At 38.1% G+C, this 26661-nt stretch overlaps 2 protein-coding genes across 3 annotated transcripts; one reads left to right on the forward strand and one right to left on the reverse strand.

Moving 5' to 3' along the window:
* Positions 1-285: 285 nt before the first annotated feature.
* On the forward strand, positions 286-26661 carry LOC308699279 (keratin, type II cytoskeletal 8). Its single transcript, XM_081379975.1, has 10 exons — positions 286-332; positions 22814-23094; positions 24058-24266; positions 24361-24421; positions 24565-24660; positions 24884-25048; positions 25177-25302; positions 25540-25760; positions 25866-25909; positions 26046-26661. Exons 2-10 carry the CDS (start codon positions 22816-22818, stop codon positions 26303-26305), a joined length of 1461 nt encoding a protein of 486 aa, XP_081236101.1. The 5' UTR covers positions 286-332; positions 22814-22815; the 3' UTR covers positions 26306-26661.
* krt18b (keratin 18b) lies at positions 2922-7563 on the reverse strand. 2 transcript variants are annotated; one of them, XM_081379980.1, is made up of 7 exons: positions 6286-7563; positions 4704-4786; positions 4339-4495; positions 3679-3843; positions 3466-3591; positions 3130-3350; positions 2922-3039 (listed from the first exon to the last, which is right to left on the reverse strand). In XM_081379980.1, the coding sequence occupies exons 1-7, from the start codon at positions 6724-6726 to the stop codon at positions 3009-3011; spliced, it is 1224 nt and encodes a 407-aa protein (XP_081236106.1). In that variant the 5' UTR covers positions 6727-7563; the 3' UTR covers positions 2922-3008. The 2 variants fall into 2 exon arrangements, with proteins under 2 accessions (XP_081236106.1, XP_081236107.1); XM_081379981.1 differs by having other exon boundaries at positions 3117-3350; positions 6286-6950.

The raw sequence follows: 26661 nt of genomic DNA on the forward strand, positions 1-26661 counted from the left end.
TCATCTGTAGAAATTCAAACTCTTGTTAGAAAAGCTTGTAAAATAGATGTTTTCTGTGGAACACTATTGCCCAAAGCAGGGAAACAGAATCTCATTTATATCATTACTTTCATAAAAAAAAAAAAAAGTACTTCATTGTTAAATCTATCAGTGTTTTTTTAAACACTGCTGCTTTCTATTTAAATGTAGAGCAATAATCGTTTTTTCGTTTCCCTTATTTTCCTTTTACAGGTGATCAGTCACATGACAAATGTTCCTGTAGCAAAGATGGCAGCCTTCACGTCCAGTAAATCATGCAACACTAATTGGGAATGCTAACAACTTTTCTTCAGGTAGGCTATTGGAGGTTTCTATGGTTAATAATGTGTCGCATCTTAGCCATCAAAATACATCAATTAATATATTTTAAGCTATTCACCAGACATTAATTTAGGCATGACAATTGTTTTGGCACTTACACATCTCCCTCCCCCCAACAATTTCATGTAAACTTGTTTTCTTCTGTACGTTTACATGCACTCTCTGTTGTAAGTTTAAACTCTCAGTTGTTGCGTGATAAACATATATATGATGTATAGATGACCTATCCACTTGCAACAGGTCATTGATGGCATTACGGTCATTTATATGTATACACTGAATACAGCCCACAAGTTGTATACAGTTGTTGTATAGTTCAGCTGATTTTACATTGCTTTCTGTCTGCTTGCAAATAGGCTATAATAGCTCTTTCAGAATATTTTAGAATATTTTAGAAATTTAATATTTTAGCCCCAGTGTAATTTTATTATTATTATTGTAATTCTATTTTAAAATAACTTTCTTTGTGAAGCCAAAGTGTAACTGTGCAACATACAGAACTGTTACCAAATAAGCAGCTGCATTATATTATATTCTTGTTGATTAATTAGGTACTTTTGGAGCTATTCACAGTGTCTCAATCTTTTTGGAGAACTCAAACTCAATCCACCTAAGCTTTTCAGCTAATCAGTTTTAGAGACTTAGGAGGACTCAAGCAATGGATCTCTAGCAAGCTAATTAGCTATCATGGCATTAGCTCATTGTGCAAAAGTCAAGTAAACAAATCCCAATGACTTTTCCAGATTGATCTATGCTTCATTGTCTTAGAGGAAAATTAGCTAACGTAGCACAATATCATGTACTAATACTGTTTATTTTTTTTTTCTTGATTAAATTAAATGTTTTATAGACTAGAACTCATATGGATTTGTAGTAAGAGGTTTTTCTTGGAGTGTAACCAGATGGCCCTTCACAGCTCTTCAAACGGCTAACATTAAATGCTAACAAGCTTGTGTGTCTTGTTTGTGGAAGTTAACAGCATTGGCAACATCTGTACCTATATACATTATTTAAATGTTGTCTATCAAATGCCTTCTTTTTGTATCCTGTCTTGGTGTTAGTCCAACAGCTGACTTAAAAAATATCCCTAGACCATAAATATTAAACCAATCACTAAATCTGGAGGAATTGTAATGCTCAGTAAGAATGGAAGTCCTGCCTTAAAGGAGAACTCCGGTCAATTTTAACATTGAGCTCATTTTTTTGTACATTTGGAGTGCTGTCAATACAGAGAACAACGACAAAAATCGGTGTTGCCTACACCGAGTTGTTCTATTTTTAAAATTTGCACCCTGTTGACTTCAATAGGGCAAGTACTAAACCTGCTTTTAGCCTCTTAACATCCTTGATGTGTCATTACAAGTGCACAGAAAATGTGAGTGATTCCTTCTGAGTGAACACGAGTGAATCTGACTGCAGTAGATGTGAAAGATATGTATAAAAATGATGTTATTTAAGCCAGCGCAAATACCTGTGTTTACATCCTGTTTTCGGTTGAAGTCCAAAGTAGTCGATTGCCAAGTTCACGCACATAGGTTTAGTTACCTATGATCACGCGCGTGAACTCGGCAATCGACTACTTTGGACTTCAACCGAAAACAGAATGTAAACAGGTATTTCCGCTGGCTTAAATAACATCATTTTTATACATATCTTTCACATCTACTGCAGTCAGATTCACTCGTGTTCACTCAGAAGGAATCACTCACATTTTCTGTGCACTTGTAATGACACATCAAGGATGTTAAGAGGCTAAAAGCAGGTTTAAATATTGCCCCATTGAAGTCAACAGGGTGCAAATTTTCAAAATAGAATAACTCGGTGTAGGCAACACCGATTTTTGTCGTTGTTCTCTGTATTGACAGCACTCCAAATGTACAAAAAAATGAGCTCAATGTTAAAATTGACCGGAGTTCTCCTTTAAAAGAGCCAGTCACATTTTTTGTTTCATTTGGAACATATGAGCACAATCATTTTGACCCACCTGACAACTGGAGACCGAATAATGAGCAGTAGCTAGACTTACTGTGCTAAAATTTTAGTTTAATGCATTTTTGTGTGAAATACACCATCTTGTTGAACCCATTTATGCTCAATAAGAGCCATTCAATCTAGTGGACAAAAGTACAACTTCATAGAGGAAACCATTGTACTGTGCTCAAAAGATTTTAGATGTCTGTTCATGTTTGCTTGACTCCAAATTTCACTTTTACAAATTCCACAAAGCACGTTTTTATTTCATTACTGCCTTGACTTGATAGAGGAGTTCACATTTCTCTTCACATTTAATCGTAGTGGTTAGGTTTACTGTATAAATGTGCAATGACATGGGATTGTGTATTATAAAGACTCAACTAATGTTTAAAAAGCTGCCTCTGTTGTTCTGTAACTCATATTGTCTGCGTTAAAAGTCAGACTGTAGGGTGGAACAGGCTTTGTTGACGTAAAGTAATAATTAACCTGTAAATGACAACCAAATGAAACCAACATGACAGACTTTGTTGTCTAGACATAGTGGAAAGGGACTTTCAAATGATAAAGATTTGCCACAAGTTTCAATGTGAATGCTATCTAAAATTGTAACTTTATTTGAGGAGTCGTTTAGCCCACATTCTGTGGTCTGCTCTTCAGGATCGCCGCTTGTAATATCACTCTCGGCCGTCTAGTGCATCCTGGAGTCTAAACAACAAAGAAAAATCAGAATCAGTAAGTGTGTATGTATGATACACTGTCAAATATAACAACTAAAGTTTTACTTTATGTCTTTACTTGAAGTCTTCCCCATCTAGGAGTTTCTTGTAAGTGCTGATCTCTGCTTCCAGTTTCATCTTCATATTAAGCAGGGCTTCGTATTCCTGACCCTGCTCTGTGATATTTGACCTCAGCTGTCCCAGCTCAGCTTCAAACTGCAGAATGAGGGTATTGTACTTCTCCATCTCTGCATTTGAACGTTGCTCTGTGTTCCGCAGGGTATCTTCAAGTGACGCTTTCTAGAAAGTTTTCAAAATGAACTTATTATTTTATTAAAAGTTCAGCTTTCATAGATCTAAAATATGATATCTGAAATCTAAAACATTCATAAAGTGGCGTGTATGTGCACGTTACCAGGCTTTGTTGGGATGCGAGCTCTATTTGTAGTGTTTGCATCTGTCGCCGAAGGTCATTAATCTCCATCTGAGCTCCTTGTAATGCCTCTGTGTTCTGAGCGACCTGCACCTGAACTTCTGACAACTAAGGAGAAAGAGTTTGATTGTTAGATTGGTTCGTTTGTTAGATCATGGCAAAATTGTTGTCATGTAGTGGTCAAGGGTTCTGTACCTGGGATTCGTGCCACATTTTGAGTTCTTCTGCATTTTTGAGAGCTTGTTTTTCATAGTTAGCCCTCATATCTTCCATCACTTGAGCCATATCCTGCCCTTTGGGTGCATCAACATCCACCTGAACACCTGACTGGGAGATCTGGTTTCGCATCTCCCCAACTTCCTGTCAAAGTTAAACAGAAAAGAAATGAGACACTTGGAGTAAATTGGAGTAAATTATGCCTTTTCTGAATTTCGAATGTTGTTGAAGTAAAAACAGACTGTGATCAATTGAAAGGCCCCATGAAGTTTTGTGTCTTTTAGTCTATGTCTGTAAGTTATAAATCCATCTATATGCTAGCATACCCCTAAATTTTCCCTTCTGAGAATATGCTTCTGATGACTCATCTGGCACCAATCAAATGCTCTCTAGAATTAGCTCCTCCCTCTAATACCCCCCTGCAATTGACTTGCAAATCATGGTTTGTGGTTGTGTTAAAGCAAAAGCCTATTGCTGACCACCCTGATTTCTCCCTTCCCAAATTTCTTCTTTAATAGGAACTATACCAACACAGGTTAAAAAAAAACGACCCGTCAAATTATATCATGGGGTCTTCAAGCTTATTCTGAGAATCTCTTTCTGTGTGTGTTAAGTGGCTCTTATGCAATGGTTGTTTACATTTTCATGGTTTTTCTTGAGGAAGACAAGCTCTTCTTTCAGAGACTCAATTTCACTCTCCACATTCAGGCGTCCAATATTGGTGTCATCAATGACCTTCTTCAGACCAGCAATATCTCCTTCCACAGACTGCCTGATGGCCATCTCATTCTCAAATCTATAACACACACACATAAAAGTCTTTAAAGTAATGCACTATAATGTTTCTGTGTGCATGTCAACAGTCCTCTATCATGCATTTGCCAGGCTGATGTTTTCTGGCTTGTCTATTTTGTGAATCTAAAAATGACTAAATTCTCAGAAGCATGTTCATTTGATTTCGAGTTACAAGATGCTTGTGGTGTGGTGTAATAATGGAAACTAACTTGACTCTGAAGTCATCTACAGCCAGACGAGCGTTGTCAATCTGCAGAACAAAACCAGCATTGTCCACAGTGGCATCAAACACCTACAGGCAAAACAAAGCACATATTTCACCAAACAAAACCTGTTTTTGACATCCATCCATTGTTTTTTTTTCTGTAGCGAAAGATAAGATTTGTCAGATGGTTTTAATTACAGCATTCTTGGAATGAGGTTCAGATGTATGAGTTCTTATCTAATCAACTAATTACCTGGAATCATGTTTTGTATTACTGAATTAACTTTCTTTTTGAAATTCTGAAGCATTAAAGGGTCTGTTTGAGCAAGACTATAAAATATGAAAAAAGGCAGACAGTTTTTTTTGGTTTATTGCTATATATTTGATGTGTGCGTGTGAGATTTGTGTATGTCTGATAGTGTTTTGTGTGTAGAGCAGAACATTTGAAATAGAAGTTATAATTAAACAATAACGCCTACAAAGTTTGTCTATGTGCCACATCCTGCACTGGTGAAAACAGAAGCTGGTAAATGTTTTCATGTGCTTCTACTTATCAGACCTGGCTGTTTGAAATGAAAGATTTGTTGTAAAATTTATTTTCCTAAATTAAGAATATAGTAATAATTCATCTTAGTCTAGGTTTTTTATTTATTAGCTCAGTTGTCTGCTTTTCAGTATTGCTGGAATTAAGGAAAAGATTAGACATTTCTAAACTCGAAATGTTCTGTAATGACTCAGCCACATCTGCTAAAAATGATGCAGTTCTTCATTACATTCTTGTTGTGCGAGAGAGTGCTGTTGTGACTGTGTGTGCGATTGCTCATCCAACATCTGTTTTGCATTATGACTCTACTTAGAGACTCAGTAGGAATTTTCAGCTGGCTATTGTCCGTCAAACATACTTCTAATGTTTTAGAAACAGTTGTGAATGTTTTATTTGTTTTGACCAATGTCATGGTTGCATAGTTTTTTTAAACTAAATTGGAAGGTTTTGAGGAACGTCCTGGTAGTAACCAGAATGCATAATGAAAAGCAGAACAAGCACAAAAGAAAGAAGAGAGAGAGAGAGAACAGGGCGTGTGCCACACCCTCCATTGAGATGTACGGAAATCTGATCATGTATTTTTATTTCACTGAAGGGTTCTTATGAACAAATTTTTTTGTTAACATATTTTTAAGACACAAAAGAGGATCAGGTTTTGGTGGCAAACAAACAATCAACAACAAAAAACATAGTTTTCATTAGTTTAGTATCCATACAAACTAAAAAAAAATATTTGTTTTATGTTGTAAATTGACTATTATATTTTATACATTTCTACATACCATAAATTGCAGGATGTCTACAGTACACTACACTATAATTCATTGTGTTTTGCTGAAATTAAAATATAAAATTACTATTTTCTGATTGTTCAAAACTTTTACATCACTTCTAAGTTTTGATTATGATTTTCTTTTTAGTTCAAAACATCTGGTATCTCCTCCTCCTCACATAAATAACTGCCTGCTCTTTCTCAAACTCTGAAATGCTTCCTTTTGCAGCTTGAAAACACCCACACATGAAAAGCATGAATGTCTCTCACCTTCCTCCTCAGGTCATCCAGGATGGCGTTGTACTTGCTGTAGTCGCGAGTTTCTGGTCCACCTTTCTCCAGGACCTCTCTGATCTGCATCTCCAGTTTGCTGTTCTCCTGCTCCAGCCTGCGCACCGTGTCCAGGTAAGTGGCCAAACGGTCATTTAAATTCTGCATCTGGCCTTTCTCATTGCCTATCTGGGCCCCTGAGGAGCCAGCACTGGCCCTGAAGGACCCCCCTGCACCAGCACCCATGCCGGCTGAGCTCACCTTGAAGGCAGAGGAAGAGGAAAGGCCACCACTTCTAGGGGCCGAACGGAGAGACATGGAAGAGACTGACGAGATCCTGGTGCCCTGTCCACCTGCCCCACCATACGTGCTAGCAGCACGGTGTGCGGGCACAGAGCGGGTGAAGGACATGTGAGAGGCCTGAGGTACGTAGAAGCTCATGGTGGTGGAGAAGTGAAGTACTGGCTGCACGAGAAAATGAGTGTACGCTGAGGGAAGTCAACCCTTGAGAGCCACAGGAAGAGAACTGTGCAGCTTATATACCCCCACTAAACTCTTTCTGTTCCTCCTTTTCTCTCTCTGACTCACACACACACTGACCAGCTAAGACCCTGCCCACATGGTCCGTTTTTTCCCTTACTTTTTTCTTTCTTTCTCGGTGTTCTCTAACGCCCTTCCCACATCCTCTCTCCCTCCTTTCCTGCCTCAATTTCACCCCTCTGCCTCCCTCCATCTGAAGCCAGTCCCTGAGCTCGTCTGGCCCCGGCCGCATAAACATACTGCAACAAGATACAGCCTTGAGATCAGGCTCATTTTGTGCTTTCAGTCTCACAATGCTTTTGTGAAAGCTTAAATGACAAATCCAACTGAGAAGAACGGGTTAAGAAAGAAAACAATGGTTTATGATTTTGATCAGGCACCTTTGGGACAGGCTACACCTATGTGTGCATTTTCCCAAAAGAATGGCCACATGTAGATTGGATTTAAACTTTTTTTTTTTTACTCAAGTTCTTAAAGGGATAGTTTAGCCAAAAATGTCATAATTTACTCACTCTCAAAACAACATTAGACCACATTCACTTTGATTGTATGGACAAAAAAATACTTATTTTTTCAAGTCATACTGGTGTGGAACAAAATGAGAAATACAATTTTTTGGCCGAATTATCCCTTTAAAACATCTAAAACAACTGTTTCTGCAAACTGCAGTGCTACAAATAGTTTCACTTGCTTTTGGCCTTTTACGGTCCTGCTCAAAATTACATAACTGTTCAAATATGTGATGTGCTAAACTTAAAAATAAAGTCTAAACTTGATAAAGTCTAAACACTCCAAATAAATTGGGAGTTGTAGAAAACCAAGGTCGTTAAGGCAAAAGCTCAAGATAATGTCTGAATGTTTGGAGTTCAGTGAATGAGGAACAGTGTGAACCTCTACTTACCAGGTTTAACCTTACGATTTTGGTAACAATTTTGCTGTCTGAGACCAAATTCAGAAGAGATTTCTTGTTATGGCACAAAATTGGAAAATGTGCAAACCTGTAGTCTTGCTGCGATGTGGACATAAAATGTTGGTGATGTTGCACAATATGCCATGGCTTTTACCCAAGATCTCACAAGCATCATATTGAACAGTCTGACAGGCAACAATTATAAAGGATCGTAAAAATTGTACAGTATGAACCCAGCCTTAAACAACAACAAACAAAAACAAAAAACTCAGGACCTTAAAGGGATAGTTCACCCAAAAATGTCATAATTTACTCACCCTCAAAACAACATTGGACCACATTGACCTTTATTGTATGGATTTGAAATTTGAGACGGGCAAAAAAACAATAACACAGCTATTGTTGTGATGAAGATGTTGCTTTTAAATGCCTGTGATCCAAAGAACAAGACACCCAGAGGCCTAACACACCCAGGAGATAAAAGAGACATGAGGAGTTTTCAAAAAGCATTTTTGAAAGCTGATCTTTCTTTCTATCTTTTTTTTCTTTCTTTGAAAAAAGAAAAAGTAAAATTATAAAGGAATGTCTGTTTTCTAATTACCTTTTTGTAAAAAGTGTACAGGGTCGCTAGGGACCCGAGGTAGGTAATAGTGTAAGTATTTTTTTTCTGCGCAACAATAATTGAATCTCTGATGACTCAAGTGCAGTTAATCTTTATCCCTCAAGGTGGCAATGTCTGATGCACAATAATGACTTGATGTTTCACTCATAATTACTGCAGGCATAAAACAAAATAATACGTAAGTATCATCAGCGAAACTTGAACGAGAGTTTTTTACCATTGCGGCAGTAAGAGATCCATCCATGTTAGATATAGATCCGGGTCACTAAAGACCGAAATATGTAATAATGGTTGGTGCAACATTCATGCATTTAAAGGTTAACATGCTTATCCAAACGTTTATCTGTTTTTTTGAGTTCAGTTATCTCAGCAGTACTAGTATGAATTTTGTACTGACTCAATGTTTGTAACTTGCTTCAAACTTTCAACAGGCATCAAGGAACAAATCGTGACTCAATTTTTTTGATTAAACGTTTGCATACACCGCTTAAAATACCTGTGATGTAAGAATTCATTGATTTCATGGAACGTTTCTCTGACTTGGATCAGAATGCTAACTTCATCTTGTCTGTGGCTATAGTACTTTCTCTGTCAAAAGTGCAATCTGCAGTGTCTTTGTTTGGATGGGATGTCTATAGATTCCAGAGAGCTTTGGTTACCAGATGAGTCATCCATCCCATGATTTCCGAGAGCTCTGAATACAAATCACAAACTGCCCTGCAGGGGAAAAGTGCATGGTTTGTTCAAGCCTCTCTTCTTTCTTCTTTCTTCTCTCTTCTCCATGTTTTAAGTCCCCTGCATACTCTCCAGCTAGAGCTTTTGCTCTATATGCACGGAAGTACACTGTCGTATTCAAGACCTTGAAGGATCAAACTTGAGTGTTTGTTTCAATCGTACATATGGCAACGTTATGTGTATGTTTTGTTGTTTCCTAGCAACATTTTCATTTCCTTTTTTGTGGCTACATCACCAATGCGCTGTGCACATCAACAATAGTCATATTGAGATACATCACTTAAATCAGGAGGATAGAACGCTGATCATACGTAATTCTGTTTACAGCCTTTTCTCACTTCATTATTGAATTATTTCCAGTCAGTAGCTTAGTGGATGTCACATGTCTGAATAAAGATCTTCCTTGTGTTGATAAGATCTGCTGAGCACAGTCAAGTCATCATGGTTTACAAATGAAGAGTCTAATGAAAAGTTGGGAGCCACATCTGTCAGAAAGCAAGCAGACAGAGTTAGAGGAAGAGCAGGAAAATAGAGGAACAGTGAGTCACACTCCAGAGTGAAGGAATTTCACCACCCTGCCCCCTTTTTACAACATGTGACCACCCCCACTCCTAAACTCTTTTTATTTCTTTCTCTCAACCACAAACGTGCATGCTTTATTTCTCAGTTACATGAATGCAATGTTTTAGGCTTATTACTAAACTAACAGGCTCAGATTTACATTTATGATGAATATGATAGCCTTTTTTTAAACTAAATTTTAATGTGTCTGATTTGAAAAGGGTGGAATAGCACTTTTAGTTCAGTTGCACCCATTTCCAGATGAAACTGCATGCAGTTGGCTCGACAGGATGTAGCCTGAACGAATTGAAAGTCCTTGGCAAATCTTTTTAAAATCAACTTTTTATTACTCTTTTGTGTTTTTTTATTCATGTTTCCACACAGTCACCCTCTGCTTTACCCGCTCATTATCTGCAACTCGGACGAAAAGTGAAAAAAAACAAAAAAAGAATAATGGAAAGGAAAAGCTAAATCCTTCAGTAAGGGGAAACTGGAATCAGAATTCTTTTTTTCTTTTTCTTACTCACCACCGAAGCAGCAATGTTTGACTTTGTAGAATGTGTTTTAGCTAGCTACACCCACTGATCAGTCTTGACAATGGCTTCCACAAAAATATCAAGCACCACAACTGTTCTCAACGTTGATAATAATAAGAAATGTTTCTTGAGGATTCACGCGCCACCGTTTGTGACGAAGGACGGTTCCAATAACGGTGTCGATCAGGACTAAATCAGCATATTACAATGATTTTTGAAGGATCATGTGTAGGGTTGGGTACCGAAACCCGGTTCCAATAGGGAACCGGTTCCGACGTAAACGGTAATAACCAGACCGAATAAGAACGAAACTTTCGGTGCCTGACGTTTTTTACCTCCCCCTATAAAACATCTCGCGGCACGAATGATCCAATAATAAAACATCTCCAGTTAACCAGCAGAGCATTAATTTTGTTCGTTTGTTAAATAAGAGACGATCTAGCGCTGAAATGTGTTTTTTAAATCAAGTGATCAAAGTGCTCGTTGCCGCTGCGATCAGTGGCGCGGATACAGTGTTTTCTCTTGGCTCGCGCACACCGCACTGTCTTCACTCGGACGCGCGCTTCAATACGTTGCGGAGATCGATCTATTTATGAGGCGCCGTCTATATTATTATGTGCGCGGAGAGTTTGTGTGTGCGTGCTTGCGTCTCAGATGAGTATGTGCGCGGAGAATTTGTGTGTGTGTGTGTGTGCTCGCGTCTCAGATGAGTATGTGCGCGGAGAGTTCCGCGCGTCTTGTGTGTGTAGAGTTTGCGTGTGTGTGCGTGAGCATTGTGCATTTCATATTAGTTTGAGCATTCAGCAGTATACATGTATGTGTGACTACCCAGTATATGTGTATGCAAGGGTTTATATTAGGGATGCGACGATCCGATACTCAGTATCGGTATCGACTCCGATACTGCCATTTTTGGCGGATCGGGTATCGGTCAGATGAGGCCGATCCAAATCCGATATTGTGCGTATACTATTCAGTGTTATTGTTAAGCCCCACAAAAGGCACATAAACATTATAAAGCACCATAAGTTTTCTTGCACAATATTATAAGTGTTCTGAAGCCATTATATAGTATAATGTGAGATATAAATTAATATTTAAGTTGTTAAATTCAAGCTCACGTAAACGTTTCCCTCCGCTGCGGCTGTCAATCATTCTTCATTCATTATTCAAATAGCGCGTCGCGTTCGGTTACGTCAGTTAACACGATGAAACTCTCTCCAAGATGATTCAATGTTACTATTATTATACTTGATCTGTAGATAAGGATCTATGGTTTCGCATAAAACAACTCAATGCTGGACTTTATTGCTGTACCTTAATCATGTTACTTTCTACCGGGTGTCTGTTAGATCACAACACTGGAGTAAAGTCAGAGCACTATTTGTTCTTCACACGCACAGTAACTGAAATTTAAAACTGTTAAAAGAAAATGCTGAATAAACTATTGCATAGATAATACTCTACGGATCAATATGTATTTTCTTTGTGCTTTAAACTTTCACAAAATGTTCAGATTTTATACAATTATTGTGCACTCGTGATTTTTCTAGACTAAATTTTACTGGTGAATTATCCACTAACCTAGTTTATAAAAGCATTTGTCAGATTATGATCATATATTTTTAGGGCCCGAGCACCGATGGTGAGAGGACCCTATTGTTTTTGCTCCGTTTATTATTAGGGCCCAAGCCCTGAAAGGGCGGAGGCCCTATTGTTTTCGTAAGGATTATTTTTTTTTTTTTTCTTCATTATTTTTTTTTTTGCCTTTTTGCCACTTTTGGGGCCCTTAACATGCTCAAAAACTCTTGAAATTTTGCACACACGTCAGAACCCGCGGCCATCAGGGCCGGGCTGAAGCTGGTACCGGGGCGTGGCAGGGGGGCTCGACAGCGCCCCCTGGAATGGGGTCCGAAAACTTGGTCCATAAATCAAACACGCTTGCATGTAATAATATGAAACTCAGTACACATATAGATCTCATCGGGCCGAACAACTTTCGTGCTCTAAGTTTTACAAAAGCCCAACAGGAAGTCGGTTATTATACGTTGTTTGGAAAACGCATACAATGGAATGTGAAATACTCCTCCTAGGGATTTCATCCGATCGCCACCAAACTCGGTGAGAATAAAGTCAAGACATTGAGGATGAATTCTTGCGAACGGATTTTTGATATCTCAAACGGTTTGGCCGTGGCGAGGAAACAAATTTATGGCGAATAATGGGACACAGGAAGTGTGTTATAACTTCTGCATACATTAACTGATCTTGATGAAACTTCAGCAGTGTGTTTGTTGTAAGAGGCCGATCACATGGATGTGACTATTGTGAGTCAAAGTTATAGCGCCACCAACTGGCAGCAGGAAGTGTGTCACTTTCAAAATTCTTTGAATTCACCCTCTTAATTTTACCCGATTTGCTTCAAACTTTATGTGTATAATGTAGACACACGGCAGATGTAGACCTGTGAAAGAATTATTGATATCTTAGATACTGTTGCCGTGGCAACGCATCAAACTTTAATATTCTTTTCGGATGCGTTTGAGACTCTTAGCATGCTTGAAATTGGATGAAACTCGACAGATACATCACATTTATTAGCCAGTAGACATGTGAAAAGTTTCAGAAACGGGCGTGGCAGGGGGGCTCAACAGCGCCCCCTTGAACGGGGTCTGAAAACTTGGTCCATATATCAAACACGCTTGCATGAATTAATATGAAACTCGGTACACATATAGATCTCATCGGGCCGAACAACTTTCCCTCTGTCAAGTTTCACGCCAGCCCAACAGGAAGTCGGCTATTATGGGTTGTTTGGAAAACGCTTGCTGTGGAATGTGAACTACTCCTCCTAGAAAATTCATCCCATCCCCACCAAACTCGGTGTGCATGAAGTCAAGACATTGAGGATGCTAAATTGCGGACGGATTTTTGATATCTCAAACGGTTTGGCCGTGGCAAGGAAACGAATTTATGGCGAATAAGGGACACAGGAAGTGTGTTATAACTTCAGCATACATTATCTGATCTTGATGAAACTTCAGCAGTGTGTTCGTTGTAAGAGGCCGAACACAAGGATGTGACTATTGTGAGTCAAAGTTATAGCGCCACCAACTGGCAGCAGGAAGTGTGTCACTTTCAAAATGCTTTGAAATCACCCTCTTATTTTTACCCGATTTGCTTCAAACTTTATGTGTATAATGTAAACACACGGCAGATGTAGACCTGTGAAAGGATTTTTGATATCTTTAATACTGTTGTCGTGGCAACGCATCAAACTTTAATATTGTTTTTTGATGCTTTTGAGACTCTTAACATACTTGAAATTGAATGAAACTCGACAGACACATCACACTTATTAGCCCGTAGACTTGTGCAAAGTTTCAGAAACGGGCGTGGTGAGGGGCTCAGTAGCGCCACCTTTAGTCATAAATGGGGGGGGTTAGTTTTATCAACAGCAACAAAACTTGGTATGTGTATTGTTCTCATCAAGACGGACAACTTTCTAATTTACATTAACGATCTCTGACCAACAGGAAAAGAGATATTTTGGTTTGAATGTGGATTTTCTGAAGAATTTTCTCTCCCTCTCTCTGTGTCTCTGTGTGTGTGAGGGGAGGGGGGGATTTGACTATTGCTTTTATATTGTTAATCAAGGTTTCAGGGGCTTTTGGGGTCCTTAACGTGCTCAAAAACTCTTGAAACTTTACACACAGGTCAGAACCCACGGCCATCAGTGCCGGGCTGAAGCTGGTACCCGGGCGTGGCAGGGGGCTCAACAGCGCCCCCTTGAACACGGTCTGAAAACTTGGTCCATATGTCAAACACACTTGCATGAATTAATATGAAACTCGGTACACATATAGATCTCATCGGGCCGAACAACTTCCGCAGTCTAAGTTATTAGCTCCGCCCAACAGGAAGTCAGCTATTATGGGTTGTTTGGAAAACGCTTGCTGTGGAATGTGAACTACTCCTCCTAGAGAATTCATCCAATCGCCACCAAACTCGGTGTGCATGAAGTCAAGACATTGAGGATGCTAAATTGCGGACGGATTTTTGATATCTCGAACGGTTTGGCCGTGGCGAGGAAACAAATTTATGGCGAGAAAAGAGAAACACGAAGTGTTATAACTTCTGCATACATTAACTGATCTTGATGAAACTTCAGCAGTGTGTTCATGGTAAGAGGCCGGTCAGATGGATGTAACTATTGTGAGTCAAAGTTATAGCGCCACCAACTGGTAGCAGGAAGTGTGTCACTTTCAAAATGCTTTTATCAAAAGTGGGGGGGTTACTTTTACCCACAGTTACAAAAATCAGTACGCATATTGGTCTCATCGAGCCGGACAACTTTCTAATTTACAGTCATTAGCTCCGAGCAACAGGAAGTCAGATATTTTGGTTTGAATGTGGATTTTTTGGATATGTCAGACTCTGAGTTTTTAGTTACTCCTCCTAAGTGGTTTATTTTATTCACACCAAACTTTTTCAACATGATAAAAAATACATTCAAGATTATATATATATATATATATATAAATATAGCTGCGAGCAGCGATGAAGGGCCAAAGCCGGCGGCACCGCCACCCCGGTGCCTTTAGGTAACTAAAGGCATCGGGGTTGCGGTGCCACCGGCTTGGGCCCGTAATCGCTGCTCGCAGCTATATTTATTCTTCTTCTCCAAAGTGAATCGCTTTTTAGAGGGCCTAAACATGCTCGAAAACTCATGAAACTTTGCACACGCTTCAGAAGTGGTGAAAATTTACGTGTGATATGGTTTTCAGAATTGTGGGGGGCAAATTCGGTAAATTATTGCCCCCACATTTTGCCCCGGCTCCTGGTTTCACGTACAGGTATGAAATTTGGTACATACATGTAATGACCCAATACCTACAGAAAAGTCTCTTGGAGCATAGCCCTAAACACAACAGGAAGTGAGCTATTTTGAACTTCCTCCTGGATTTTGGGCATTTTTCGTAATTTCCTGATGTTGTACTTTAACGAACTCCTCCTACAGATTTGATCTGATACTCTTCAAATTTGGTGAGTGTAATCTTAAGGCCTTTGTGACGTTAAATTGCGAAGATCTAGAGTTTTCGTCGAAGGGTGTGCCCTCGGCGGCCTGACAAACATCTATCTATAAATTACAGGAACGTCTGTCTGTCTGTCTGTCTGTCTGTGTGTGTGTGTGTCTGTTCCTCGCATATCTCTCGAACCGTTAGTCCGATTGATTTCAAACTCGACAGGTGTCTTGCCACGGGCACGAGTAAGTGCAGTGCCAAGTTTGACATTGTTTGGATGAGAAATGCAAAAGATATCGTTAAATATATCATTTTTAGAAGGTTGTGGTTTAAAAATAAACATTCTGACATTAGAGAGTTGTATCGGTCAAAGAAGCCCCAAGAAGGCTGTGGTTTAAAAATAAACATTCTGACATAAACACTCAGTCAGCTACACTGTTTACTTCTGAATATTATAGTTTGGTTCCCGAACGTGATAAATCCATCTATCTATAAATTACAGAAACGTCCGTCTGTCTGTCTGTGTGTTATTCGCATATCTCTCGAATGTGAGATAACCACTAAATGTGTGAAAACCACTATTTTCTGTTTCAAACTTTCACATAGCATCTTTAGGTTATAACAACATTGAAAATCAAAATCTGGATTTGAATTTTTTAAGATTTATTATAAAAACGGATTATTTTTTCCCAAAAATGCAATAAATTCATGACTTTTTTTTTTTTTTTTTAAATGCTATTAATCCATTGAATCAATATAAAGTTATTTTTGATCATATTGCCATCGCAAGAAATATCTCCTGAACTTTTTTGACGGCGATCAGCTCACAAAAACTGATTTTGCACGGGCACTTTGCACTGCTCCCTGAATCGAGGTGCTTATTCATTTGTGGATGTAAACTGAATCTGTAAGTCAGCTATGCTGTTAGTGTTTACTTCTGAATATTATATTTCATTCTGGTGCGCTTAACGTTGTCGCTACTGTGTAATAGTAGCCTATGCTATTCACCAACTAAACATATCCTATTCAATGCGTTCACAGTCTCTTTCACGGGCATCATTTGTAGTTGCCTATTCACAAACTGTTTGCTCAAGCATAGCGTTTTCTCGGAGTTCACTGTGTGCTTTTTACCATGCACAAATAAAAATGTCACTGAACTTTTGCTGTGTAATTGTAACAATGAGCACACACCAAACCAACAATTACTAAAAACACACACAAAAACTGATTTTGCACGGGCATTTTTTGCACTAGTTCACCCAATTTCGGCCTTTTGGTGATATATGCATGATCAGATAAGTTCAATATTAATGTTGCTTGCAGTTCTGATGTTGCTAGGCAACCACAGACAGCCTGCAGTAACTCAGGCATACAATTTTCAATCTGCCACAAACTTCACATGTTTGATAAGAGTCCTGTCCTGAACACATGCCAATGCTCATTATGATTATAGCAATAGCACCACCGTGTGATGTGGTTTTAAAAATTGGGTGGGACAAAATGGCTTACTTATTGCCCCTACATTTTGCCCCGGCTCGACGTTTCACGTACAGGTATGAAATTTGGTACACACATGTAAAGACCCAATACCTACAAAAAAGTCTCTTGGAGCATAGCCCTAAACACAACAGGAAGTCAGTTATTTTGAACTTCCTGTCAGATTTTGGGCAGTTTTTGCCATTTCCTGATGTTGTACTTTAACAAACTCCTACAGTTTTGATCTGATCCTCTTCAAATTTGGTGAGTGTAATCTTAAGGCCTTTCCTAAAGGTGCCGGGTGGCGGTGGCAGGGGTGCGAGGGCCCTTTTCATCGCTGCTTGCAGCTTTAATTTTGTTGTTGTTTTTCTTTTTTTCAGTTCTTATTATCAGTTCAACACAGTTGTAGAAAGTTATAGAAATTCTACTTGATTTAAAAAAAAACTGCGCTGGTATCGGTATGGATCGGTATCGGCCGATACTCAGAATTGTTGGTATCGGATCGGATCGATTCTGAAAAAATGGTATCGTTGCATCCCTAGTTTATATGTGCGTGAATGAAGTTTGATTTAAGCCCTAGACGGCGCCTCATATCTATTCGTTCTGGTGAAATCTCAAAATATAATGGACACAAAGTGTCCCTGCTTGATATACAACCACTGATGAGCATAATCGGTTAAAAAAAAAAAAAAAAAAAAAAAAAAAAAACTACGAATGCAGATTAGAACCCAAAACCTCTGACACGCTTGACTAAAGTTCAAGTTCAGCTGCCAGTGTTCCTCTTCGGGTAAGTCTAGTATTTTAATGCCAACTGCAAATCTTGCATATCAAGTATGAAGTATATCAATATCAAGTATATTTATATGAGGCTATACTGTGTGTGTTAAATATTTCTGCTCAGTGTCAGATATTTCTCTGTTTTGTAAAAGTCATAATATGAGAAGACAAAATTTTGATCTTAACTCAAGTGTTTTGTGCTACATCAGTAGCCTTTTAAAGGGCACAATTTTTCATTTAATCAGAAATTAGAAAATCTTTTTCAGAAAATCACACACACACACACACACACACACACACACACACACACACACACACACACACACACACACACACAGAGATATTATTTTTTTTGATAAAGTGTGTGCGGTTTAGTTTTCTTAAGTACCGTTTCAAGAACCGTTTAAGCACCGGAACCGTTTGAAAAATACCGAGTAGGTACTGGTATCGGATAAAACCCAACCAATACCCAACCCTAATCATGTGACACTGAAGACTGGAGTAATGATGCTGAACATTCAGCTTTGCCATCACAGGGATACATTACACTTTTAAAATTCATTAAAATAAAAAACATTTATTTTAAATTGTAATAATATTTCACAATATTACTGTTCTTTTTTTTTTTTTTTTTTTTTTTTAACTTTTTAACAGTAGTTTATAAGTGAGTACAATGAGAAAGTAAAGACAAAGGTTCTCTCATGAAACAAGCAGTCAGAAATATATACAACAATGATTAATAGGGCAGAATGATTAATAGGGCAGAATATGATGACAACTCTTTGTAGAGGGAATGTGTGGCATGATGACCTATTTGGTAATGCTAATTATAGGCTGATCATTATCTCTTTTTGCATAAGAAAAAATGCTGTAGTTTGATACAATTTTTAAATGTGCACTCAGAAACATACATACACAATCAAAAGTGAATATTTTATTTCAAAAGTATTTGATATAAAGACATTGCAATGTTAATTTAAATGTCAATGAGATTTTTACTTGACATTTACTACATGAGTCAGATTTTTACTTGACATTTACTACATGAGTCATTCTGTGTCTGTAGACTAAAGCAAAGATAGAAGGCTGTGAGATGTGTGAATGATTTGGGTGAGGTCAGATGTTATGATGGATTAGTGGAACAGACACACCCTGCAAAATGCTACATTTAAATACATTTTCTCAGCAGATTAAGAAATCATTTTCATGATTGGCCTTAATATAGTTGGTGAGAAAAGGCAAAAGAGGATGAAGCTACAGAAAAATAACGTCCTGACAACACTGAATGGCACCGCAAGAGTGCACACAGACCAAAATCTTTCCCTCTTCTTTAAATTCATGGAATTCTGTTGCTTGCAAAAATATTTTTTGTTTAGCCTAATACACTTACTTTTGAATGGCTGTCAATGGAGAAAGTTGCTTTTTGCCCATAGAATATCTATCTAAAATAGTTATCTAGCCCTTGCTAATCAGCTAAACCTAAACTCCTTGGTTTAAACCAAAAGTCCTTAAACTGTCAATCTTCTGTTAGTGCTCTGTAGACAAAATGCAATGCCAAACTCAGCCACTAGGGAGTGCTCAAATCCGCCACAAACTGGGGAAACACAAAACAGACTTACCAGAATGTAGTTAGTTTACCGCTAGCACATGTTTTTGCTTAGCTTCGTTTCCACTTCAGCTCTCAGACAGTTTTTCTCTCCTGATTCACTGGCTTTTTTAAGAGCATTTAGCATTTGTATCCATCTTCAGAGCTATTAATTCTGTTCTACATTTCACTCTGCTAATGCTTGCAATGCAACATGTTGCAGTCATCCAACATTACATATTTTCAGATTGCTTAAAAATTCTCAATTTCTTTTTATTTACTGAATTTTACTGTTTTGCCACCGTTTCCACTGAGGGATAGTGATACATGGATGTGGTAGGCTGTTTTAACATTAGTCTTCGTCTATTACGCCTATTAACAAAACTCATTGTCTGTTTTCACTCAAACTTACCTGAGTAGGCTACTGTTTATGTAAAACAGCTCCCTCCTTCAGTTCAGCCCCTTGTACTTACAAAGAAGGCTTTCTCCTTGGGTGAAACATTTATCCAAAAGCAAACACATGTTATGCCTGCCTTCACATAGCTTGTCACTCCTGAGCCAATTATTTCTCATTAGTGTTGTCAGAGATTTACCCCCTGATGCCTCAAAAGGGAAAACCAGTTGTGGTACAATTCTCCTTTATTAAATATCTGTTTTAACGACAGACACCTGTTTTTGCCTTCAGGACACCACACCCTTTAAAAAAAAAAAAAAAAAAAAAAAAATATATATATATATATATATATATATATATATATATATATATATATATATATTACAGAAATACAACCAGAATTATGCTGCTGAAAACTCATGCCTCAAGCCAGCAACAACAGGTAACCAATGGCTAGCTGCTGGTTTGGGCTTGTGGTCATGTTACACTCTTACTCGAATGAAAGTGATTGACACGCATTCCAAGAGTCATCAGAATTAACATGAAATAGTAGAAAGCCCTCAACGAGAATTTTGTGTTTATTATTATTACCCTGTCTTGTCCATCCCCATATTACTTAATGTTATACTCTCCTCTTGGTTTATTTAGGAGCACAATGAATTTACTAACAATTATTAACATAACTATATTATTCATCAATAATTCATTAATATATTCTTGATGAATAAAATAAGTCACCACTCTTCTCACTTAGACCCATTTATTCATGTTATAATTTTAATAATTTGTTCGTTTTTCAGGCTGTGTGTGTATATGCTGAGAGGCGACTGCGGGTCTGATATGTCAGGACTGCAGTATTTACTTCTTTATGGCGTCTGCCAGAGAATAGATATGTAGTTATGTTGTACTTCATTTATTGATTTTGGTGTAATCATGTTTAATCATTAATTCCATGGAGAGTTTCGATTTATATCTTTTTTTAATTTTGATGTGCATATATATTCAGTTTTGCCATCACAGGAATAAATTAAATGTGAAAATATCTTCAAATAGAAAACAGGTATTTTAAATTAATTTTATGGTTTTTGATAATTTTTGTTCAGATGAATGCAGCCTTGGTGAGCATAAGAGACTTTCTGAAAACATTAAAACAAATCTTACCGACTTCACACTTTTGATCAATAATGTATATATTGCTAGCTATATGTATCAGTCAAGTGTATATAGAATGTTTTCTCTCCATTTTTCCTCCCCAGGTTTCTTTGTAGACTTTTGTGACTGTTGTTAACTTGGCAGTTAGTCCCTGCTGGAATGCATATCTTGCATTGTGTTGCCAATACCTTGCAATATTCCTGTAAAATGCAATATTTGTTCAATAATTTCTCATTTTGTGTATCATATGTCTAGACTGTCTCATCTAATCGCATACAGTTTGCATGCAAGTTGTTTGTTGAGTTCAGCTTGAGTTCCTACAGAGTCAGTTTGACCATAGGAGAGAATCCTCCTTGCTAGCAAAAGTAACAGTCATTGCACTTTTATATCTAATCTTACAAACGAGTGCAACGTCTACTACTGCCTGTCTACACGGCAAGCGCCCGATATTAATCGGTTTTGTAATGTCATGACAAGCCGCTCACAATCACTGTACCAGTGCTATAAGTTTTCTCTCACCTATAAAGAAAAGACAGGTAATCAACTGCCTTTATTCTGCATTAACCTGCATTAGCAGAGGAGAACTGAAATGTGTCTTCAGTGGCATGTGACCATGAAAAAGGGGAACAAAAGATTTAGACATTTTTATGACAAAAGTACATAGACCTCTCCCCTATAAATTACACTCAGGAACAACACGAACATGATACACGTACATAATGAATATAAATATCAAATATTGTCTTAAAGGCCATAACTTAGGTATACCCTTTATTTTGATTTAGACATTCTGTTGACTATAAATAACGCTTACCTACATGTCAGCTAACTCTCATTGGAGTATTAGTTGAGTATTAGTAGACTGTTAGGGTTAGTAGAATAAGGGGTGTGAGTTGGTAGAAATTCGGGAAGCTGTTACATTTAAAGGGAAAGTCTATCTAATAATGAAAATTTTGTCATCTTATACTCACTCTCATGTTGTTGCAAATGTTTATGCATTTCTTTCTTCTGCTGAACACAAAAGATGATATTTTAAAGAATGTTGGTAACCAAACAGTTTCAGTTCCCATTAACTTTCATTACATTGTTTGTCTATAATGGAAGTCTATAGGAACCAAAACTCCTTGGTTACCAACATTCATCAAAATATCTTCTTTTATGTTCAGCAGAAGAAGAAAAAAAGTCATACAGGTTTGAAACGATATGAGGGTGAATAAATTGACAGATTTTTCATTTTTGGGTGGACCCTCCCTTTAATAGGTGCTATTATCCAGGGACCATAATCGTGTCTTTCCTGCTGATTCATAGTTTAGAGATCTAGAAAAAAATCTGAATGCTTTTTCTGTAGGTTTACAAGAACATATTAGATTCTTTATAACATTATATGAATATGTCACTATAGGCCTATACTATGGCGTGGAGGTCACAGGTAAAGGGTTGGCTGCAGTTAGACTGAAGTTAGACTGTAACTTAGCCAGAAATATGCACCCAGCAGTTGAAAGTCTTGGGCTGTTATCTTTACAACAAGTTGGATGGATCAACCCATTATGCCTTTTGCCTCTGGAAAAGTACAACATACAACCAACCAATGGAGTGTTTGTATGGAGGAGGATATACGAGGGGAAATCAGACTTGTTTTTATAATGAGTTTAAAGGGTAACTGTTTTTGCATTTGTTGATAAGTGGGGACAGGCTCAAGTCAGCAATTAATGATCCATTCTGTCAAATATCATACGTGAACACTCATATACTGGTTATGCACTCGTGAAATGTTATACACTTTATTTTGTGCAGTTATAGGTTTTTTGATTCTTAATAATTGACATAATATTTTTGGCTGGATGCTGATCCTGGATCTATTGTTTCTGTGCTCTCATCTCAATTAAGGATGCAAAGTAAAAGTATAGATTTGCTTCATGTTGTCTTAGCATGTTCAGATTTCACCAAACAAATTACGTAAGTTTTGGAGTATTCTAAGCATTTCCCCTTTGTTCAGGGATCTAAGTGAAGCAGTTAATGTATAACTGCAGGATTGTCCTTTTGATGTTTAACCCCATAACTCTCCATACATATCTTGAAAATTGTTTCTTGACCAATAAGCTGGTCTTGAGCCACTCCCTTCACTCCATATAAGAGTTTGAGGGCACGTCTGTCATCCCACCACTCCGACCCCTCAACTCTCTGTCCTCTCCAACTCTGACTTCTGTGTTGTCCAGAGATGCTGAACACGAAGAAAACCGTGAGGTCTTTCAGCAGTCACTCCTCAGCGGGTGTGAGGAGCAACAGACGGACTCCCCTCGCCCGTTCAGGGATGGTTTCGAGGGAAGGTTGGGGCTCCAGTCCTGTTCTCTGCCCTCCAATTACAGCTGTAAAGGTCAATGAAAGTCTTCTGACACCTCTGAAACTGGAGATTGACCCAAACATCCAGGCCATTAGGACTGACGAGAAAGAGCAAATCAAGACGCTCAACAACCGTTTTGCTTCATTTATTGACAAAGTAAGTTACTTCCTTCATCTTGTCTTCATTTTAAACTTTTGCATGGACCTTTTATATTTTCACTTCTAACCGAATGCATGTGCATGTGTGTGGTTCATATGCTGGTGTAAGGAAGTATGTGGTTGTAATAATACGTCAGTAACAGAAGGTCCAGACCTATCAGTGTCATATTTTAGCAGGACCCCCACTTCACTGACTTACCTGAAGGGGCAATATCCATTCTCTGCCATAAACACACCTTTGTCGTTTTTTGGGTCAATATCAGTTTACTATCAGGTGCAACGGCCGCTCCCTTAAACATGCCTTTATTGAAAACACACACACACCTATCTGTGCACACTTCTTTGAACTCACATAATCTGTGAGGTAAAGGATAGAGAGGCATTTGCACTTAGGCTGCATTTAACATTTCATTTGAAACTCTGCATGACTATTTAAGTGAACTACAATTTTTTTTATTTTTTTTATTTTTTATTGCATAAATAGTGACCAGTTACAGTCTCTAAAAATATATCCATATACATAGACCTAAGTCAAAATAATGGCATATTTATTTTTTTGAAAAACGTTAAAACAAGGCTGTACAGGGAAGTATACAGTGTACAGAGAAGCACAGAGGACTGTTGTTTAACATTACAATTGTTCAGCTGAGGAAACACTTTTAGTGGATAGAAACTCCATAAAACAGTTCTGATAGCATATGAAAATGACATTTTTCATCTAGGTTTGTGCCATTGCAATGACTAAGTTTTTCGCTCACAGCCTTGTTTTCATTTGTGTTAAATTCAACACACCCTGACAAAGGTTTAGACAAATTTTAATCTAAATCTTGATAAGTGTTGAAAAAAGTTAATTTATGTCCATGTCATTTGTCATCTACCCATATGCATGTGTTATATTTTATCATAAAAAAACTGTAAATTCTCTCTTTCTCTTTTTCACTCTCCTCTTGTCTTTCCCCAGGTGCGCTTCCTGGAACAGCAGAACAAGATGCTGGAGACTAAATGGAGTCTCCTACAGGAACAGACCAGCCGCCAATCCAGCATTGATATTATGTTTGAGAGCTATATTGCTAACTTGCGCAGACAGCTGGATGGTATGGGTAATGAGAAGCTGCGTCTGGAGTCTGGGCTGAAGGACATGACCAGCCTGGTAGATGACTTCAAGAACAAGTGAGAGCATTGGAAACATCTGCACAAATATTGCGTGTTTGTACATTAAAGAGCTTAAGGACGTTCCAAACAAACTTTGTACATTTGTCCTCAGGTATGAAGATGAAATTAACAAACGGAATGATTCTGACAATGAATTTGTGCTGCTTAAAAAGGTTAGCACAAAATAAGTGCACACAGATCAAACACTTTTAAAGCCCTGTCTGTGAAACCAGGCCATAAAAACTTGACAACTAATTATGATTACCATAATTCTATTATTAGAAATATATTTTGTACTGTTTTATGTTTATGCTAGGATGTTGATGGTGTATACCTGAATAAAGTGGAGCTGGAAAGCAAATTGGATAGCCTAACAAATGAGATCAAATTCCTTTGGCAGATTTACGAGGCGGTAACATTCACTCCCTTGACATTTCTAATAAATCTTTTCCTTCAGTCACATATTCACTTTGCAGATAGAATGTATTAAGTTAACTGATAGTAAAACATAACTCATAAGAGCTTATAAAACGTAGTGAGTGTAAGCAATGCAAACCTTCAAAAATAGTGGTAAATGGATGCATGAACAAGATTCAGAATGAGTGTTTTCAGTAATTCTTGTTCCATGTTTATAGGAATTACGTGAGCTCCAGACTCAGATCAAGGACACGTCAGTTGTTGTAGAGATGGACAACAGCAGAAACCTGGACATGGACTCCATTGTGGCTGAAGTTCGTGCTCAATATGAGGACATTGCCAGTCGCACTCGTGCTGAAGCAGAGAGCTGGTACAAACAGAAGGTGAGTTAACATTCTTGCATTGTGTGTGTGCATGTCACAAATCACACATTTTTAATGATGCTTATTTTATTGTGTTATCACAATTATGTGTCTGTACATGACTGTTCATGTCTGCTATAAAATGTTAGTATGAAGAAATGCAGTTGACGGCAACCAAACATGGGGATGACCTGAAAAGCACAAAGGCTGAAATCGCAGATTACAACCGAATAATTGCACGTATACACTCTGAGATGGAACTTATAAAGGGACAGGTGAGAACTCTATTCAGGAACAACAGTTGTCAAAAAAAATCAAAATGTCAGTAAACAATGCACATGATACTTAAGAGCTTGATTTTTTTTGGGTGACATTTGACAAGAATAAAGCAAAGGTAAAGCAAGGTTATTATGTGAGTTAATCTCAGATGATCTCAATTAATCCCAGTTGATCTCAAGTTTTATGTGCCAGTGGGTGGGAAGGATGTAATCGTTTGTCTCCTCTTATTTTAGCATTCGAACTATGAGGTGCAGATTAAAGAAGCAGAAGAACGTGGTGAACTAGCTGTGAAAGATGCAAAACTCCGTCTGCAGGAGCTGGAAGCAGCTCTTCTGAGAGCTAAACAAGATATGGCTCGTCAGGTGCGCGAATACCAGTCATTGATGAACATCAAACTGGCTCTGGACATTGAGATTGCCACCTATCGGAAACTCCTGGAGGGAGAAGAGAGCAGGTGGGTGCAGCTTGAGACATCACTGCTTGTTTAACACTATGAAACTTTAGTGAATCACAATGGACTCCTATTAACGTCATGTACTTTTTGTGTGTTCATTCACAGAATGTATAGTTCATTCCAGACTTTCTCCATCTCTAAACCAAACTGTGAGTTTCTTTAGGCACATAAAGCATTTCTTTTAATATACATGCTTTTAGAAGTATTTCACATCAGCTACCCACATATGTAAGACGCTGCATTTGACCAGCATTTGTGACTGTTTTATGTGTCCTTTTTTCTTAGCGTTGAACTATGACATTGAAAGCAGCCACTTCTCATCCCAAAGTGCTGGGAAAGATGTTCATAACACAGGCCTGGTTAAGAAGGACGTCACGACTGCTAAGGGTGACAGCGCTAGCAGCTTCGTCAGCAGCACTGCCACTGTTACCAAAAGCACAAAGACCACCATCATCACCAGTGAGAACAAACTTGCAGCTATAGAGGGAAGTATGCTAGTGATGGATAAGTCTGCAGGCAAACTAGAGGAGGATGTTTTTGAATGACGGAAGAACAGATGAAAGGATTGTCTTGTGTACAGGGCCCAGGATCAGATTTATAGGTTGGCCTCCAGCTCCACCCTGGGCTCCGTTAGCATGTCGAGTTTAGCATCTGTTGCCAAGGTGTGGCAGATCAAAATGAATTACAGTTAGACTGTATATCATATTAAATATGTTGTAAATTTTTAAGGCCCTACGACAAACTCATAAATTCTCTTATTTCTACTTAACTCCACTCTAAGTCTGTCACTCTAAGCACATTAAAACAATTGGAGAAACATCCTATGTGTACTTTTCTGATTACTATTGTATTCAAATAAAGTGAATGGAGCAAAAAATAAATGAATACATTTTCGACCATG

This window comes from Scardinius erythrophthalmus, assembly GCF_964197995.2.
Source record: "Scardinius erythrophthalmus genome assembly, chromosome: 12".
In the NCBI taxonomy this organism is placed as follows: Eukaryota; Metazoa; Chordata; class Actinopteri; order Cypriniformes; family Leuciscidae; genus Scardinius; species Scardinius erythrophthalmus.